General features: G+C 37.3%; 2 protein-coding genes across 2 annotated transcripts in view; one reads left to right on the top strand and one right to left on the bottom strand.

Annotated features, from left to right (window-relative positions):
* Window positions 1-602: 602 nt before the first annotated feature.
* Window positions 603-11,223, bottom strand: LOC140169758 (platelet-activating factor acetylhydrolase IB subunit alpha2-like). Its single transcript, XM_072193064.1, has 5 exons — window positions 11,009-11,223; window positions 7,358-7,453; window positions 6,307-6,423; window positions 1,870-1,992; window positions 603-1,151 (listed from the first exon to the last, which is right to left on the bottom strand). Exons 1-5 carry the CDS (start codon window positions 11,075-11,077, stop codon window positions 900-902), a joined length of 657 nt encoding a protein of 218 aa, XP_072049165.1. The 5' UTR covers window positions 11,078-11,223; the 3' UTR covers window positions 603-899.
* Window positions 11,224-11,282: 59 nt separating this feature from the next.
* Window positions 11,283-21,139, top strand: part of LOC140169757 (nonsense-mediated mRNA decay factor SMG9-like) — a 44,489-nt gene continuing 34,632 nt past the window's right edge. Inside the window, exons 1-8 of the mRNA XM_072193063.1 lie at window positions 11,283-11,344; window positions 13,431-13,533; window positions 13,703-13,789; window positions 15,061-15,268; window positions 15,849-16,010; window positions 16,772-16,866; window positions 17,831-17,943; window positions 19,503-19,710. Coding sequence (XP_072049164.1) covers window positions 13,435-13,533; window positions 13,703-13,789; window positions 15,061-15,268; window positions 15,849-16,010; window positions 16,772-16,866; window positions 17,831-17,943; window positions 19,503-19,710 — 972 coding nt within the window. The 5' untranslated portion in view covers window positions 11,283-11,344; window positions 13,431-13,434. The remainder of the gene's footprint in view (window positions 11,345-13,430; window positions 13,534-13,702; window positions 13,790-15,060; window positions 15,269-15,848; window positions 16,011-16,771; window positions 16,867-17,830; window positions 17,944-19,502; window positions 19,711-21,139) is intronic.

Raw genomic sequence — 21,139 nt, 5'->3', positions numbered from 1 at the left:
CCAAGCACATTCAATACTTTCCTAGTTATATGCAAGTGCTATGAAATCTTAGTACAAAGCATTTTTTTACCAAGTGCCAAATTTGTTACCATTGAAACACTGTTTGAGCCATGATATTTTGCTCAAACTTCAATATTACCCACAATGCACTCTGTTCTGAATTATCAGTATGTGACCTGATCTGATCCACTCAGGCCAAAGTCAGAAATTTTGAAAATTAAGTTACTACCGTTACTAACTTGCTCAATATACACTTCTGATGTAGAATCCCCAGGTCTCTTGAATGCTTGATTGCAAGGTTATGAACCTCTATATGTGTACATCCATATCAAAACGATGCACTTGTCAGCTGCTACATGTGTCTCATTTCACATATTAGCTAGGAAGAAATACCAGACTCATCTCAAGGGGAGGTCATTTCAAATCATCCCAAATCACATGGTTTAGGAATACAGAGAACATTCTTTAAACCTATATGACTTGGGGATGATTGGAAATGACCTCTGATTGAGATGAGTTTGGTATTTACTCCTTGCTATTACATGAAATGAGACACATGTAGCAGCCGACAAGTGCATCGTTTTGATATGGATGTACACATATGTCTATTTTCATATGTTTTTTATTGTTTATTCTCCTCACTTTTTGCCTGTATTTCAGTTTCATTATTGACAACATAAGCCTGATTGGATCAGATCTGGTCACATATCACTTATAACATCACAGTCACCAGCTCATGCAGGTAAACGTTCCTGCTAGGCTGGTAAATTGAGTGGTACCAGTCCGAATGGCTAGTGCCACCAAAAACATTAAATGTACACCCCTGATTATATCATTAATATGTCAACCTGCTTACAATTAAATAAAAATAAAAAGCCACTTCCTCATAATTCATCATCTCATTTTGATGATAACAAATCCTCCAACCTCATCTGTAGCGGCTCAAATATCTTCTCGTAACCCATACTTGTAAAATGAAGATAATCGTACATCTCCAGTGGATTAATGGTACCGTCCGATTGGACAAAGTCTCCCACGGCATCCAGCAGCTCGGCTCTGGGGATTGTTGGTAGAAGTTTGGCCAGCAGTTTGTTAACAGCTGCATTCTTTTCCCGTAGAGGGTTTGGTGTTTTACCTCTTGGGGGTAAAGCCTATGAAAACGATAACAGAAAAACTTTTATGATGCAAATTATATAAAGCACGATGAAAAGTTATAGCTGAATTAATATGCTGCCCATCTCGACAAAAAACATTTTGAGTGTGGTATTTTTCTGGTTTCTTGGTGAAATACTACTTTGCCTGGACACCTTGCCTCCTGCCCCTAATTCAATTGTGTAGGGGTGGGGTGTGTGTGGGGGGGGGGTGACTGGCAGGAGAGACAGTACACGAGGAAGACACCACAGCACAGACAAACATACCCAGACAATTATATGAGCCTGTGGTTGCATCTCCGAGATGAACCGGACCTTTGCCAGCAGTACTTGCAATTGTTCAGCTGTGTATGCCATCCTTGGGAGAGACAGACATACACCCCTACTCACACAGGTATACTTGTGTGTCTGTGAGACTTGTGTGACTTTTCTTGTGTGTCTTTTTGACCCGACGGACACGTGACAGACGCCTGATGGACCTCTTGTGTGTCTTTTTTGTTGATGTCACTGGTTGTTGCTTGTGTGCCTTTTTTAATACCTTCAAAAATGATGAGCTCTATACCCCCTCTATACCCCACTGCATGATCTTGCTTCTGTGCCTAGACACACAAGAAAAAATCAACACACAAGCTAGTTTTGTGCTCAAAAAAAAGGCACACAAGCATAGCCTCGTGAGAATACATCGACACCCCGACAGACACACAGACAGAATACTTACCAAGACTATTATATGAGCTTGTGGTTGCTTCTCTGAGATGAATCTGACAATTGCCTCAATGCCTCCTGCGACCTGTCCAGCTGTGTGACCATGATTATTGGTACCAACCAGCACAACTACAGCCTTTATACAAAAAAAATCATCAGAAAATCATAAAAGAAATTTCAATAAAAAGTGGAGTCACAGATAGGAAAGATACAAATTGAACAATGTTCTTAAGGGGGTACTACACCCCTGCCCAATTTTGTGTCTATTTTTGCATTTTCTCAAAAATTATAGCACATTGGTGACAAGTAAGATATGTATATTATAGGGCAAGGACTACAACTACTGCACTGGAAATTTTATTTCAGTACAGACAACCGCTGTGGAGTTACAGTAAAAATGAGGAAAACCAATATTTGATCAATAAATCAATAACTACTTGCCTTGAGTTGCTGAATTTTCAGTGCAGTAGTTGTAGTCTTTGCCCCTATAATATACATATCTTACCTGTCACCAATGCGCTGTAATCTTTGAGAAAAATGCAAAAATAGGCACAAAATTGGCCAGGGGTGTAGTACCCCCTTAAGGCAACCAAAAAACCACTAACCTGTTCAATCTTTTGCTGTATTCATGTAAAATCAGTGGATTTTTGTGTGTGCAAAAGTGGATTGATTATGACTGAAAAATGCGAGCAAAGGGAGTGAATAAAATATGCAAATTTTTTGATAATTTGAAATCAAACAAAACACTTGACCACCTGACTGTACCGTATTCAACATAAGTCTGTCAATCAAACTCGGGCACGGTATGCTTATGATCTGTTGTGTCGATTGAAATGTCTGCATGCGGCAGATCACAGCATGCCCTATGGTTTGTTTTTCCCACTTACTAACATGCAAATGTTAGATAAAAGTTAATGGCAAACTTTCCTGAAGGCACCATGTCGACAATGCCTAGAAAGGAAAAGTTGTTTTTTGCCTACTGTAATTTTTCATTATTTTCTGTGATTCCCTTTCACCGATGAAGCCACCAGATGAATCAACCTTCCTTTTATGCGCTAAACCAATCAAGGGTCATAGGGAGTTTGACCAACATTGACATCATACACTCAATTTTCTTTATATAATTATATGTTTTTCTTCTCCCTATATTTATATCTCAATTTAACAATTGCCACCTTTGGCCCAAATAGGTCAGATTACATCACATCTATTTATAGAACCAAACACCCATCTGTTAAGAAAAAGGAAATGTGAAAACATAAGTAAGTGAAAACAAAACAACACTTGAAGATAGTTTTTATGATGTGTTCACACAAGACTTTGCAATTGCAATTTTACACAGAAGTGAATAGTAAATGTATAACAAATTGATAAATAATAAGGGCCTCACTCATCAATTTTTGAGAAAGTCCGGACGATATACATGTTATTTTACGTGGCCTAAGTAATATTAGGGATGCCCACTGTCAATACAGTTTCCACTAGAACGATTTTTCATTTACTGTGTGCGTGCACTCACACACGTATTGTCTATGGAGAAACTGATCGATACAAGAAATCCCAGGCCTGTTAAATGGCGTACATACTTGTTTTGATCCAAATGTAGGCCTATATCAGGGTGTTTCAAGAAATTCCTGATTCCACCGGAAAACATTAACCAAACTTTTTCCTGTTTGGTCAGTAAATAGAGAGGACCTTCCTTCATGAAGAGATCAACTTTTTTAATGAAAAATTTAATGAGATGAGAACTACAACAGGTTGAAGTGACACCATTCCGTGCATCAGGTGTTCAAACGCAATTATCTCCGAATTTGGAGTGAATCAGACAAGCAAACTTACATACTCATAAAATTTAACTATTTTTGAAGACAAAATGTGTAGGATGTTAAGAAATTTAAGAATGTTTAAGCCTACATGGCCCATCTCAAATCATGCACTTCCCCATGCACTTCTCACTACCATGTCTATTTCATATGCTATCCATCATGGCTTCCATGCACACACAGTGTATTGCTCAATGTAGTAAAGATAACCTTTGAGTTGGAGCAAATTTCTCAAAATTGGTAGTGATTAATGTTACCAAACTTGAAATGAAATATAATAATTTTTGAAGATAAAATGTGCTGACCTTAAAAGATTGAACAATGTTTAAGACTACCGCTTTTCATTTGAAATAATGCACTTATTGTTCATCTCCTCTATGGAGATATTTTCCATGGCGGCCATCTATGATCATGCTTGAGGTTTCACCAAACAAACCATGGGTTTTGAGGTCTTATATTTTTTGTTTATGTCAACAAAATCGATTAAATTTTCAGGATGATCTTATTTTCATGTTGTTATAAGCAAATATAATGTTCCAGATAAGCTAGTTAATAAATACATTAAGAAAAAGTACCTTAAAGTTGCACTTTCTGTTAGTATTCCTTTTGGACTTTAACTTTTTAACATGTTCTAGCAGCCCTATATAAAACCGTGACACTTCGAAAGGCCATATCTCTGGAATGAAACGTCCGATTAAGATTATTTAAACGCCAAAATGTTTCTTTCATCAATTCCCAGCCAATAAGTTAGGTCTGAATCAATTTAAAAGTACTTCAATTTTTAGTGGACATGCCTAGTAATATGATGAAGATGGCTAGTGTATTAACATGTGGTGCATCAGCAAATGCAAACAACTAAACTCCATGTTGAACTATGCCCAGTCCATGGACCAGGGTTGGATTTAGTAAAAGTGATTACATATTAAACATTTATATTTTTAATATGCTGTAAGATTTCATAATACAATTGGGTTCTGACTTGAGTTATTTCTTTCTTGGGCGTCCGCGAACGTGCGAACAAGATGCTGTAAAACATGCATGTTCAAAATTAGGCCTACATGTACTCATGCATCATATATATGATAGAAAACGAGGTACATCCTAGCGGTACCTTATTTCGTATCATAAATAACGAACCGCTTGTCTTGTCTCACTGAAATTCCAGTGTAGTAATTGGAATCCTTGCCCCTATAATATACATAACTTTTGTTACCACTGTGTTTTTAGTTTTTGAGAAAAATGCCAAAATAGACACAAATTTATCGAGGGGTGTAGTACCCCCTTAAGTCCTTACTTGCTTTCTGTTTTGGCACTGTTTATCAGAGTTTGAAAGCAACTTTATCTTACATGTCGCACCGCTTGGATTATTGCGTGCAGTACAGCGATAGCGCCGTGGCGTTAAGTCAATATCGTGCATATTTCATTAGTGGAGAAAACAATCGGCAAACCTAATCATCGTGTTTCAATGGGAATGAAACTGCCGTGCAGGATGATATTCTTCTATCTGGTCCTATAGACAAGGCCAGTGGTGTAACCATGCAGGATTGGAAAAAGGGGCAATTTACAAAGGCCCATCTTCCCTGTAAATATAGGTATTTGGAGGAAATTTGCGCTATTCCACTTCCAGTTATTAAAATCCATACACCCCCCTATGGAAGGCATGAGAAGGAGCGTGAATTTCAAATGGGGTTACATGAATGAGTGCCTCCATTTCAAATCTACATCACCTTTGTGGGAGATTAATGTCAGGTCTTCCATAGGGGTGTATGGATTTCAACTGGAATAGCCCATTTGGCTTCTCCACATATTATAGGAGCTATTGCGGACAATTGATTGAGACATGAAAGTGGGGCAAAGGATGGTGACTGATCACAGTGGATGAAATTTGCACCTTCTCCATACATTGTGATCCACGCAGATCAAAGTCGGACATTGTGAAAATTGTATTATTACCATTACCAACTCAGTACCTACAATGTATACTGTGTCTTATCTGAAGTTGAAAGTAACGCCATGTTGGATTCTGCAGTGGCAGATTCTAATCAGTACGTTTACGAGGTTGCGTCACCAGCGTATGGATAAATCGCCCTTCTATACGCCTCATGGGATTTCGGCAATAGATAAAGTGACATCATAGAGGTATTTTAATTGTATTCAAAAGGTGTAGAAACATTAGGAATGAAATAAAACAGTCAATTTAAGAAAGAAATTAACTTATATTTATCTAAAATGGTAAAAAATTAAAATAGTTGATTTAAATCAATGATTTAAAAAAAATCAAGTGATTTAAATCACGATCTCAGTGATTTAAATCAAACAACCCTGTTTGATTGGATCAGATTGTAGACACCTATAATACTATAGGTTGATGGGGGCTTGGGATCAAAGAGGGTGGGGTGGAAGATCTGCCCTCCCCTTCCCCACATCTGGTTACACCACCGGACAAGTCTCTACCCACCTTAAGTTTTATACATTCTAATTCACCATGGTGTAACCTCCATAGTACATGTTGAGTTCTGTCACCACTTATACCAATATTAAGACAACGAAGAGGCTGAAACTGTAAAAAAAAAAATCACAAGCCAAATTGTACTATTTTCATTGACTGAAATGTATGTGGACCTTACCTTTGGTTTAATGCATTCTATCTCCCCGTTATGCAATCGCCATAGAACATGCTGGGTTGCATCGCCACCTACACCAATATTCAGGCAATGAAGGGGCTCAAAGAATTTTTCCCATAACTGAAAATATAAGCAAATGTCTACATGAGGAATTGTAATTAGCACACGCTATGAACATTTTAACATTGAAAGCAGATCAATGCAAAATTGCACATTAATCCTAACACTACTGAAACTCCTTAAAGCTCACTATGAAAACCACTGGGCATGCATTCCACGTGATGCAATCAGTAAAGTCATACCCAGGGAATCACCCAGCCAGTGACACCCATGTGGCTTCTGCGTGTCATGGGAGGGGTCAGAGGTTCGAATACCGGTGGTACCAAGTGACTTCTTTGTTCATCTTCTCTCCTTTTTGTTTGTTCTTTCCCTTCTGACAGCAACAAAAAAACCATGGGCACGGTTAGGGTTAGAGCCATATATTGAATCATTTCCATCAGAAATGGAATTGCATTTCTTTTCCATAAAATTTTATTTTTCACTGTCACATATTAAGATGTCCCCTTTTATTTTTGACCCAAACAGATGGGGCAAAACAAAGAAAATCACAATTTAATACCAGTGCATTCATATGTCACCAATTTGCACCACTCTGTCATTATTGATTGAGGTCTGTCCTTTTTTTAAATGTGTTATGCCATTAAAGAATTTTGAATTTCTGCAAAATGGTACATTAATTAAGGGTTCATATTTTTAAAACGATTGTTTACGCCCATGGGCATAATTAGTCATGAAATTATATGAAAGAAACCTTTTCATACTTACCAGAAAATTTTGTGATTCTTATTTCATCAAAATAATACATGTAGCAATAAAAATTTTTCTTCATCTTCCTACCCCGCAATCAGGCCAATCAATCAGAAACGCAGAAATTACATTTGAGTGAGTATGAATGTGGAATTAACGAGAAATATACTGTACATTTTTCCTTGGGAGTGCACACCTACCTTATCCCCTACATGAGGCATGAGTTGTACCAGTGAATCACACCTACCTTATCCCCTACATGAGGCATGAGTTGTACTAGTGAATCGCCAACAAATAACACCTCTGGTTCCTTGTCTTTACATGCTGCAACATTCTGCGTATGCTGTCGGGGAAAATACAGAGCCAAGTTATTCATAAAAATAATTTACCGGTACTAAAAGTATCAAACTAAAGTTTGATCGGTTTATATAAGGCGGACTCATAACACTGTGCATTGATATAGAATGGCATGCACGCAGTTGGGCGCAATGCTTACGCTAGTTGCGTGAGTTGGGACTTTATTGATGCGCACAGTAACAAAAGCCATTGGCCATATTAGCCATTCCCATATGAGCTTGATGAGGCTAACACTTTTTCAATAAATTATCATATCACTATATAATATTTTGCTGTAAACCTTTGATGAGCGTGTACTACTGTGTTGTTGCAAAGTCGGCCCTAACAATGCATAAGGCGCAAAGTTCATTCATAAATTTCCACTTGTCATCACCTCAGTCAGAGACAAGTGCAGAGCAAATGTAACTTCACAGTTCACACCAATATCAGCAAATGAAAAATTAGAAACAAAAACAATCATTCCTGCCAATAACATTGGTTGATTGGAATAACCTGCCAAAAGAAATTACCATCATAGAAGACAAACAAAAGTTCAAATCAGCTGTCAACAAACATTTCAAGATCAAAGAAGATATCATAATAACATGCAGGGTTACTAAACGACCTCCCTGGTAACATCTCATCAGAGGTTTGTTAATTTGCTGATGACTGTGTAATGTATCGCCCCATCCACATCAACTCTGATGTTATTCGCCTTCAATCTGATCTTGATATCTTGCATACATGGCGTAATTTATACTCATGTTCAAAACCCATAAAGCAAACCGCTTATACATCCTTAGTTAGGCCGCTGTTAGAATATTCAAATTCCGTTTGGGACCCGCATCAGAAAGAACTCATTAATAAAATTGAAAAAATCCAAAAAAGGGCAGCCAGATTTGTTACGAACACATACGACAGAACCACCAGCATTACTAAACTAGTCAGCGACCTGGATTGGGACACAATGGCCAACAGGAGAACCGCCAACAGAGTAACAATTCTTCACAAAAGCAAGACAGGGCCTCCTGGCCCTACCGGTCGAAGACTTACTGCAACCAAACCCGCGTCAATCACGACACAATCACCCAGCTGCTTATAAAGTAATCACCTGCAACAAAGACTGTTACAAACAATCATTTTTCCCCAAAACGGTAATCACCTGGAACAATCTACCCTACTCAATAATACAAATTCAAGACCCTGCCAGCTTCAAAACTGCAGTGATGGAACACCTAAGAAACGACTAATCAACCCATGCGCACACCAATTCCTACACGCCTGGTTCCAGCTAGGGAGCGTTGTGTAGTACCAACTACAGATACAGAAAACAACTGGCAAATGCAATTCAATGCCAGTAAGTGTTACACACTTAAATTGTCTTATTTCAGAAAGAAGACTACCCACCAGTACAAACTAGGGCAGTCTGTATTGCAAGAAACAGACTCACACTCATATCTGGGCATCCAAATAACAAATAATTTAAAATGGGACAACCATATCAACCATGCCATCTCAAAAGCCAATAAAGTTCATGGTGTGTCTGTACGCAGAAATCTACATCCATGTACCACAGAGCTTAAAGCAACTGCCTACAAGACATTAGTGCGACTGCACTTGGGAGTATTGCAGAACGGTTTGGGATCCGGCAACTAATGAACTCATACCGTACTTAAACTGGAGGCCTTTCAACGCAAAGCGGCAAGATTTGCCTGCAGAGATTACGACCGTTAAATAGTAGTGTTACCAAAATGTTAGCAAACTGTCTAGAATGGGACACACTTCAATTACGTCGGCGAGTTAATTGTCTCACTCTGCCAGCCCTCGAATCAAGGATCTGAGGGGCACGGCAACTTTTTTAGGGCAAGTTGATAATTGCCTTGGATTTTCACTGAAAAGGCAAGGCAGCACGGCAGTTTGTAATATTTCAAGAGGGCATAATGGCAACTGTTGAAAATTTGAGGAAGCCACCAAGGCAATTTCTCAAAAGTGAAGAAAATACACACAAACATAGATAGATGATTTTATGGCACCCCCAGCCCTGTCCCTTCACAACCAGCTCTCTTTCTTCCATGTTTACAGCAAAACAATTTCCGATACTACTGATTAATCAATACTAGCTAAATAAAAAAGTTTCTAATCAATGCAGTGATTGGATCATCTACCATGTACACAACTGATAATCAGCCAATCATGTTCTGGCTTTTATACACATCATCAGCCAGATCAGGGGAAATTTCTTCAATCATTTGTTTTTAATTGCAACTACCCATATGTACCACATGGCATTAGGCCTAAGCCACACGACACGTGAAGAGATTTTAGTGTTGAACTACCTGTACATATATTATTATGAATTCAAAATGGTACTGCACATATACAAATCACAATATATTATCGTAATTATCGTGACATTTCAAGCTCGATTTACAGCATTTCTGATATCATTAAATTGCATAATTTACCACAGAATATTTAAAATAGAAGAGTAAACATACAGCTAGCTGTAGCTAGGTGCCGGTATCAGTGCAATAAAAACAGTGGATATTTTGCATTATATTTTATGTGATACGTTTGTATACCTGATCTCATGTACCAATACACACATGTGTATTGGTACATGATTCGGCGGGTATAAATGAGCAAGTCTGAAATTGTGGTCGCTTTTTACTCTGTTCAAAACGTCACATCTACACCAAATACAGCCCCAAAATGGTTTACTTTTTGTATTGACTTACCGCTAACACGTAAGTAGTAGATGGAAATGCGATCCTCTAAACATAACTTACCATTTGCTCAAGATATTTTTCTCCCACACTGCTGAATGCTATTTGTGATTGACGCCATGTCAGAGCATGTTGACAAATGGCCGTGGTAACACTAGGTTGCCAGTTCAACAAACAGAAAAACTTATCACTAACCCCACTGCGCAACCTCCTCCTCTTAAAAGGTGTTGCCATAAGCACAGTTTCACGCTAATGGCGCCCAAACGTGTGTTCAGCTGCCCGGAAGTTGTATCAAAGTTCATGACATGTCAAATTACGTCATTCATTCGCCATGTTGACATGAAAACATTAGCTGCTGCGAGGTCAGTGTCGTTCAATTTGTTACCTAAATTCCTCTCAGGATATTCTGATTTCACTTATTTATGATGTGTACGAGAATTCACCATATGAACTCAAAAGTATGAATGCAAGCTGTTATTGCTGACAATAGAAACATTGTTGCAAAGTCATTAAAAACAGGTATGTATTACAGACATTCTTTGGCCGAAACGAGATACAGGCTAATAAGGTAGTGTAATACGTTTGCAGAATTGATTCGCAAGTATTCAAAACTGTGGCGCAGCCGCAATTGACGATGCGACACCAAACTCGAACGCTGATATTAACATGTATAATAAGGACGTTCCCTTGGCTAAGTTTGAACATTTTCTGAAGGATGAGGGTCCATTTATTTATTATATTAAACAAGTCATGAACTGAAGTGTACATCATCTAATGTAAATGATGTTTAGACTTCCGAATTTTGCACTTAATTTATTTTAGGGCAGTAAGCTTACAATACTCATCCATCTGTTGTCTCCCTGCACATCTTCGACGGGAACCGGGATTGCTGCAGGGTTGCTCATCGTGTGTACACTATACAAAACGTCAAATAAAGACCTGATTGAATGATTCGAAAGACAGAGAACATAAATTAAGACACAACAATCGTAACAGGTGTTCTTCTAGACGTGTGTCCTGTTATTTTGTGACCATGACCTTTTTGACGACCTGTGACATTGATGGGAGACAGGCTGTCAATAACGCCAATTATTTATTTTCTGCTGTGTTTTCAAACATGCAAAAAACGTGAAAAAGGTGTTCCCAGCATTATTTAATTTTAGTTTAAAAAGGTGAGTTTGATTATCTAGTTGTAAGTAACAGAACGTCAAACCCTAGCATACGTTAATGAAGGCGGTGTTGTAGATTTAGTCTCATTCATCATGCATGGTGTTGACTAAGTAAAAACTAACATGGAAAGCAGGCCAGTTCATTCAATCATTGCATAGCAACCAATGTCATGAGCATAATGTCATCATTGTTGAGTCTGCTTTTGCTTCTGCATGGTCAGAATTTTGTTTCACAGTGCGAGAATCAATCTTGATTCTAGCAGAATAAATTTGCGGGAATCATATGATTCTCGCAAATCAACTAAATGTAAACTACAAAAGATTGTGTAGGTATGCCAGGTGAATTCAAATTTGCCATCAAACTGCATCATTTTATATATCAAATTAAAGCCCTTGAGTAAAGAAAGCCAACACTGAAAACCTTTTTGTCATAGCACTTTCCGTAGCAAAGTTACATCTTGTCAAAGATTGACTTTCATCAAAAAGATTCTGCTAGCAAAATTCCCCAAAACAGCATTACGGGGTGTTTCTAGATCTTAGTCTCATGATGATAGCACCTTTTTTAATGGAACTGCTATCAAAATCTCTCTGAAATTCCATGTGCGAGGCTCTCATCACCAAAAAAAATCATATATATTTGGGTCAAGTGAAGTATAGACAACATATTTATGAAGGTTTCCTTCTTAAAAAGCTTCTTTTTAATTTCAATGTAAATTTGTATTGCCGGTTTAGGCCATTTTGACTGACTAACAAATGTGTTAACTGAGGTTTCCCTGTCATACCTAGATTGTGCGATTTTAGGCCTTTTCGGCAACAATTAATTGAATATAAATTTACCACCAATTATGCATGCAAATCGATGAAAATTTAATATACCGGTAGGCCTATATATGCATGTATGTTTCAATATACGGGTAGTCTTCCGATTAAATTTCAAGATATGGTCGTTTAAACAGCACCATTACCATTTTACTGTGGCGAGTCTTCAATGTGTATCTCCAATTCAGAGTAGGCCTATATTACCCACAATGCACTTTGATCTGAAATTGCGAAAGAGCTTTAAATATTGTAATCAGACGAGGTAAATTTGTGAGTAAGCTTAAAATTAAATAATGCTATTAAAGGAACCGTTCACAAACACTTGTAAGGGGGGGTCTGATGCAAAAAAAATTTCATCACGAAAATTTTTCGGGGCCCCCTGTTTACAGACCTCAAAAATTTCAGGGCTCCCCTTTTTGACATGAAAATTATGGGTCAACCCCATAGAAAAGCATATAAACTTCATTTTTCCAGGAAAATTTGTGGTCATTTTTTTCAGGCCCCCCCTTAGGAGGGTCAATAATTTTCAGGCCCCCCCCCTTCCTTCCTTCCTTATTCGTGCTTACCTCAAATGGTTAGGTATCAACGCACGGGCTTTACGTGCACAGTTTACCTATGCACGATCCTGGATTGATTGATTGCAGATATCAGAACCGGGGATGGTCCCCCTTCTCTTTTCGAATAGCTCTGACACTTAACGTGCACAGGGTTTGACTCTTCCTGTACACGGGACCAACGGCTTTATGTGACTTCCAAATCACGGACGAAGCACATACACTACCTATATCTGCATGTGATGCAGTGTATGGGGGCGAGAAGAAATTCTTCAATTAAATTCTGAAATTAAATTTCTGAACTGAATTGAAGGATTCCTGACCATATAGAAACTTTTTGCATCAGGCCTCCCCCCTTTACAAGTGTTTGTGAACGGTCCCTAACTCATGAACTCTTACAATGTAGTCCTAATTAAGTTTAATGAGAGTTTAAAAGGTGAGTCTCCAACAATCGCAACGTACATGAAATTAACTTAATTAAGTTCCGGTTTAATTAATATAATAATTGTAGTTACTAGTTACCATTCATGTATTTGTTTATTTGTTTTGACTACACTGTATGTCCAGTATTCGTCAAAAAAAACTGATTGATGTGAGAAAATTAATTATCAAGCACATCACACTGCACATGGGTTTTATTGTTCAGTAACACTAACAATATAATTACCAATGAATAGTGTGGAATAATTTCTTTTCTTTTCCATTCCTAACATTAGTTCCATGGCCACACCGGGTAGTGGAGCAGGAGGAGGAGGAGGAGGAGGGGGTTCGGCAAGAGGAGGCAGGAGAAGAAGACGACGTGGCGGAAGAGACCCAAAGGTAACTATTCTCAATTCCAGAAAAATACTTTTGGCTTGTTATATAATTCTACATACTGTTTCTCAGTCAAAGTGTACAGAATACTAAACCAAAATGCAATAATCTGTAGTAAGCCTAACAGCATGATCACAGTCTAACACACTACCATGATTTTATCTCATTCACCCAGCATCCTACTGATGATATCGAAGGTGATAGTGTATCAAGTACTGGCAGTAAGACTCCTGTCATCTTAGCTAAGCATGGCATAGATAAGGTTGGTATAAGGCTAAAAAACAATTTGGCCTGAAAATCCAAATGAGATTTTTTTTTCCATATTTTTAATAACATGCATAACATATATGCATGCCTCAAATGACTATTTATTGTCAAATTAGTGTAGAGTTTGTTAGATTTATAGTTTTAGGAAAATGATGGCTTGACTCTCATAGGACATTTACTGATATTGCTTGTGAATAAAGTATATAAAATAATCTTTAAGAAAATTGTCATCATTTTTTGCTTGAATTTTTTTTGTTATATCTCAAATAAAAATATGAATAGGCTGTAGTTCAAAAACAACTTCACCTACATACAGAACTTTCTGTGAGGCAAGCCCACTATGTCCTTATATGGTATGTTGAAAAAAAACACCCGATTGGCCCTTGGAGAAGTAATTCAACTGATGTCAAATGTAAATAACTTCCAAATGGCTGAAAGGCATAAGTCAATCTACAGTTGACCCAATAGTAACATTCAGTTGCTCCACTTGATTCATCTTTTTGGTAAATCCCATAAGCCTTTGCAGGTAGACCTCTGATGTCATCACGCTGATGTGCATAACTAATGATGTTCGTTAAACGGTGTGCCATCAAATGATGACATCTCAGGTCTACCCTCAAAGGCTTATGGGATTTACAGAAAAGGTCAAAATTTTGTGTATCGTAGACCTTAAACGATAATTAACATTATGGTCAATGGTTGGCATCATGCTATGCAGTTATCTGCCATGACCTTTACCTCACTATCACTAAACCTGATTAAAGTCCCAATAATCAGGTTTAGTGAGATAAAGGTCATGGCAGATAACTGCATGGCATGATGCCAACTTATCTTAATCAGGAAATTCAGTTGTGCATTATCACATGTGACACTATCTGGTCCAGGGAGGCCAAAGGTAGCAAATTTGAAATTGAGATAAAGGCAAAAATATGGAGTAAAAAACATTTAAATAGACATCATGATCACAAAACTTCAGAACCAAGTATGCTAGACCTTTGGTGCTTTCAGTATGATAGCCAGATGTTTGTATATTAAAAAGGTAAAAAATTATAGTAACTCAATTTTCAAATATGCCTCATTTGCCTCTATGGACCAGATTGTGTCACATACTATTAAGGCAGTGACTCAAGCCCAGATATTCGGGTAACATTTATTTTTTTAATACGGGTACCCGGTTACCCACCCGAAATTGACCTTGGGTACCCGAATACGTCATTACCCGATAGGTCACTGCTTTACATACTATTAATTTACTTATTTGTACAGCACGGAAAAGAAACAGGATCCCAGGATTTTTCTATGACACCGGGTACCATAGCAACAGGTTCCCAGGATCCATCAGGGAGTGGCATGGATCAGACTCCGACACCACACTTTAAGATCAAGACAAGGCAGGGTGAAAGAGGCAGACAAGGTTCACAGCCAGATATAGCTGTGACTGTGTCAAAGACTAGTGTGATGCCATCGAAACCAGGTAGGGATAGCTACAATTATAGGCAAAATATCTAATTCTTGATCATGAGAGCCAACTTGGTAAATGGGTATGCACCGTATTTCTGTTGAGCGTACTACTCAAAGACTACACGCTTACTGCACAAGCACATTTTTTGAGAATTGACCAATCACGGTGTTTGTCACACGATTGTGTTGTTCCCGGAAAAGTACGCTGACGCAAGAGTACGCAGGAGGTACATCTTCTTGTGATCGAGAATAGATACTTTGCCTAATCCACCCTAATTATAACCTTAACCCTAATCCTAACCCTAATCCTAACCCCGTAAAACTCAGTGTGTGCAGGGTAAACCAGAATTGTACCCAGTGTATATCTGACAAGCTGAGGACTAATAGGTTGCAGCCAAAACAGAAAGGTATTTATAGTTTCATGTTAAAAGCTTGTTATAACACTTGCTAATCATTATAAACATGTTGGAAAAAACTGGACAGTGTGGATCAGCAGTGACTGAACGTACATGTATATAAAAAAAGTTGTTTTGTTTAAGTACAGTACTAAAACCTCTTTTTATTTCACATGTCCACTTTATTTGTGATTTCAGGTGCTTTTACAATAGCTACAACTAAAGCAAGTACCCCATCAACTCCCAGCATGACAGTAGAAGCCCATGCTTCACCAATGAGTAGTGGCACCCCCGGACAGCAGTCTGTTCATCAAGTTATGACAAGACATGCCGGAACACCCCAAGTACTTGGAATTGAAGGTATGGATATGCTGATGTTGACTATCGACCCATGTTTAAATTGTCTATTCTTAAAATGAAAACAAAGGGGATCTTTCTTTGAACAAGTTCATTAGGAATGTTGATTTCAACTGTGAATTTTGTTCATTTTGAACAATTCCAACTAAAAACCACACTATCAGACTGGCAACTCATCACATCTGACTGCTTGCTTTTATAGGCAACAGGATGCACCATAGAGGGCTTGATGAGTTGGTCAAAGATGTTGTTGAGTGCATCATGTTGCCTATAAAAGCAAGCAGTCAGATGTGCTGAGTTGCCAGTCTGATGAAGCCACTAGTGTAGTGGTGAAACATCACTAAAACGTGAGTAAATCACCTTCGTTTTTAGTTGGAATTGTTCAAAATGAACAAAATTCACAGACAAAACAAAGGGAATGTGTACAAAGTAATGAGAGTGTCATTAAATGAAATGAAATGGTGTATCATGATGCAAAGGATTCTGGGAAGGGTAAGATATGCCATATGTTAGTAAAAGAGAACTATGAAGATGGAAAGAAGATTTATAGTCTTGTCATATCAAAAAGATGGATGATAAAATTGATTACAATTACAAAAAAATCCTGAATTTGCAATTTTGTGCTCGACCTCCTTGACCTCAAAAAAGCGGCTACGTACATGACTGATATACATATCCCAGTGCTTTATTTTCGCTCTTGAAGAACCTCATTGTTTGATCACATGGGATGATGATGCTGATGATTTTATTTTGGTTTGTTTCAGTTCCTGTTCACAACAGATTGGCATTGCCACCAGAGATGACTCAGACTATTAAGCTAGTAGATGAAGCATTCCATTGGTGTGATAATGCTATGGAGGTAGGCAGTAACACAAAACATTCAGACAAAGCTTGGATAAAAAGATATTAAATAAAAACATTAACATTTTTGGTTTGTACCCTAAGCAAAATATAGTTTGTTCCAGCAGCTGAATTCAATTAAGAAGATGACATAATTCTTCAGGGCCTAATGTGAGACACAATCAGGAATAATTTTTGTATGAAACTTATTTTATAACTGTAATTGTCTGACACAAATTGGCTCTAAAAATGTTGGCAGAGCTTGTTTTGAGATATCGTTCATTTACCCTCTCAAAAAACAATAGAAAACAAAGGTTTAGCAACTCTTTTACTGATTTTTACTACAGCTACAGCACCAGTGGTGCTCTTGTTACTACCTTGCAAACAAGCAATATGGGACATGTAATATAACAATATATAACTTAGCATATTTTGATATAAAATTGGATCAATTGATCCCATATTTATTGGTACAGCTATGAGTTTTAAAAATATTGGGCAAGACATATATAGTGACCCAATGATTTAAGACTCACAGCGAGACCAATAAATATTGGGCGTAAAGCATCCAGTTTTATCATTATTATGTTTTAGATCCAATATTATCACAACTTGGATCCATCAAAACATAATAATGATATAAAATTGGATCAATTGATCCCATATTTATTGGTACAGCTATGAGTTTTAAAAATATTGGGCAAGACATATATAGTGACCCAATGATTTAAGACTCACAGCGAGACCAATAAATATTGGGCGTAAAGCAGCCAGTTTTATCATTATTATGTTTTAGATCCAATATTTTCACACACTTGGATTCATCAAAACATAATGATGAGGAATTGCCTGTCCACTACCCCAAAAAAGTGAAAATGCTGACATAACAGCCAACCTGTGATGGTCAGTCAATGGGAGTGCAATTTGAGGATAAATCATGCCCTTTTTTTTGCCTTCTGGTAATTTCACTATCACAATTTCAGACCTTACAGGACCAAAGTGACTTTCTAGTAATAGGAGTACTCGGTTTACAAGGATCTGGGAAATCTACTGTGATGTCTTTACTCACTGGCACACAAGCAAACCAACCACATAGGTAAGAAGAATGTAAACAATAGAACAGAGGGTCCATTTCACTAAACTTTTAACCCTTCGTAAATCAAGTAACCATTTATAAAGTTACTAGGCGTAACCTTACGAAGAGTCCCTGACGATTCAGAGACTTACCAACATTCGAAAAGTTTAATGAAATGGACCCCTGGAGACGTAATTCAGTAAACAAAGTAGGTTGTATCTTGATATTTACATCCCTGCAGTATAAAACATTTCTGTTTTTTTTTATATATACAAGCTATGAGTACTATCAATAACCTGCAAACTTTGATGCTTGATGCTTTTTTGTGGTAAAAATTCTTTGGGAACGTTCTATGTAACAGATTTTTGTAAACTGAAAGGAAAAAAAAGAAGACAAAATACCCTAAAAATTTGTTCTTGTCCGAGCAGCTTGATAATATACTTATTAACAAATTTTTACTGCATGCACCATGCACTATTTATATTCAGATCGATTACCAGGATTTTTTGTATGTGAACCTGCGCTAGTGGTGTGGTGTCAGAGAGGTCCAATTTTGTGTGACAAAATAATATAGTGGCTGTGTACCTCCGGATTATTTAGCCAAATGCCCCGTAAATGTTTTTTTAAAGTGCATGCTTGTTTGCATTGTGCCGATAACACACACTAATAAATGCGTATCACTTGTTAGGAGTGAAATTGTACAAACTAATGCATACGTAATGAGATGTTGATGCATCTAATGCACCCCCTTCATTCAGGGCTTGTACGTAAGACGCATCAACATCTCAGTTGTGTGCATTATTTTGTATATTTCTCAAGTGATACACATTTATTAACCTATTTCATACACAAGAAAAAAACACATTTTTTTTGTTGTTTTTAAAACAAAATTATCACTAAAAATGTTGGAAAATAAAACCAAATATATATGTAGTATAAGTTTTAACTTACGTCTCACAACTATTATATTCAGAGCTGTGGTAGCTTGCGGCAAATATATATGCATCAATCCGTCCGAGAAATGAATCAATACTGCGCGACTTGAATGTGTGCGAAAGCACTTCGGGTAGTACACGGGGTGCCATTATACAAAATAAATGCAGAAATAGTCAAATGTCTTTAGGGGCACTAATATAGCCCCACTATTTGTTTTTATTTCCTGTACAGTTCATACATATTCAAGCCCTAAAGTGCAGATATCTTTTTTGCCTAGTCCATATAGAACCTGCTCTCCATTATAAGACAACAATAATAATTGTATGTCTTAGAGATTGGGAAGATTTTAAAATCCAATGCAAAATATATAAATGCAGAAATTGTCAAATGTCTTTAGGGGCACTAATATACTGTAAAAGTGAAAATTTTCGCTTTATTAATTTTTCGCGTTTTGCCAATTTTGAACTGGTGGCCTTGTTTTTAAATTTGGGATTCTATGTTTCCTTACATTGGCCTATACACAAAGGGAATATATTTGCGGGTTGTTATTTTCGCGGTAGCAGCTTGGAATGCGAAAAGTGCAAAAATAAATGTAACACGAAAATTTCCACTTTTACAGTTATTTGTTTGTGTTTCCTGTACAGTTCCTACATATTCAAGCCCCAAAATGCAGATATCCAGGAGCAAGCCGGTCACCAAACAAGAGGAATAGACTTCTTTGTGACACCAGAGAGGATCATCCTGCTGGATACACAACCTGTGCTGAGTGCATCAATGTTAGATTATCTCATGGGTCATGAGAAGACTCTACCACCGGAGATGACATCAGCAGAGAACTATGCTGAAATACAGGTGAGGATTTTGTCCAAGAATTAAAACTAGTAACTGGAGATGTTTTTATTAAAGCCTATTTTTGGTATTACAGCCAGCTAATTATTTTATAGCTGTCTTAGTTTTTACTGGAGTTTATCTTTTGGTTAATTTCAGAGAAATTTGCCAGCTAGCGTCTTATAGAAATACACACCTTTCCGCATAAATGGGATGCCAGGGAGAAATTGGAAATTTGCAAATTGAAGTATCATTTTCGATTAGCTGAGGGTGTTGCATTTTATCAATTAAAATGCATGCATGCATTTATAATGTGGGAAATGGTTTGGTTATAATAAATCGATTTCAAGTATGTTTTACTGTTATTTAGTCATAATTTGTAATTGGGTGAAGTCATTAAAAATAGCTCCCCTGATTGCAATTAAGGGGTGTGATTTATAGCTCACCACAAAAGCAGTTCAGGAAAGCTGTAGCAGAGTGAAAGCTCCAGCTATCCACAAAATAAAGGCAGGCCTGATAGATGCTCTATATAATGGGGGCATGGTGGCTCAGCAGAGTGGTGCAGCAGTATGGGCTCTACCTACAATGGGAGGGTTGCGAGTTTGAGCCCCGGCGGTGCCATCGTGTTGTGCACTTGGGCAAAGCACTTTACCTAACTTACCTTTCTCTACCCAGGGGTGAATTGTGAAGCTGTTGAGCAGGAATATTGTGCATTGAGCTATGCCCCAAAGGTATGAGCATGTCTTGGGCATTGTATGGCACCTGACATATTCTAAACGACAGCGGAATAAGTAAAGTCCTTTGATACATGTGAAAGGCGCTGTATAAATGTCAACATTTTTATTTATTTTATTGAACAAACATCAAGCAATTCTAAACAGCACAGACAAAAAGCAAAATTATCTACCATGATCTTTTTAATTCCGAACTTACTTCTATACTTTGCCATTTATGTTTTAATACTTTACATCTGACACAAATAAATTTCACACATAGAAGGTTCCAGCTATAAATAGTAATCAGGGTTTGAATTCTCAGATTGGCAGAATCAATCTTGATTCTTTCAAAGGTGTTTTGTTAGAATCATTTAAGGGATCTGGAATGAGCGTTTTAAGGGTTTCAACAGTATTTTGTGTGGGACATGAGAGCACATCAGACATATCGAATTGCATTCTGAATATGCAGAATGTCTTTCTGATATCAAATAATTTTCATTTTTTGAAATTCACGATATAATACAAATTTTATGACAAATTATTAAAATTTGATATTTTTCACATTTTTGATATAACAGTCCTCAAAGCAAATTTCATAAATCTAATGATATATTTTTAAAGTGTATGTAGCTGGAAGGAAAAGCCGACGATCACTTGAAAATTTTGACCTTTCATATTGAAGATATGGATTTTTTCCCCAAAAGACCTAATTTTTTTGGTGTTTTGGGAAAAAAATC

This window comes from Amphiura filiformis, chromosome 14, assembly GCF_039555335.1.
Source record: "Amphiura filiformis chromosome 14, Afil_fr2py, whole genome shotgun sequence".
Taxonomy (NCBI): domain Eukaryota; kingdom Metazoa; phylum Echinodermata; class Ophiuroidea; order Amphilepidida; family Amphiuridae; genus Amphiura; species Amphiura filiformis.
This window is presented reverse-complemented; position numbering and strand designations above follow the sequence as displayed.

What these genes read in the sequence shown, in the direction of transcription:
- LOC140169758 (XM_072193064.1), bottom strand. Translation starts at nt 11,077, where the DNA reads ATGAGCAACCCTGCAGCAATCCCGGTTCCCGTCGAAGATGTGCAGGGA. An exon ending in ACAACAGATGGATGAGTATT is followed by an intron (nt 7,454 to 11,008) that starts GTAAGCTTACTG and finishes TTTCCCCGACAG; the next exon opens with CATACGCAGAATGTTGCAGC. An exon ending in AAGCTCATATAATAGTCTTG is followed by an intron (nt 1,152 to 1,869) that starts GTAAGTATTCTG and finishes TCGTTTTCATAG; the next exon opens with GCTTTACCCCCAAGAGGTAA.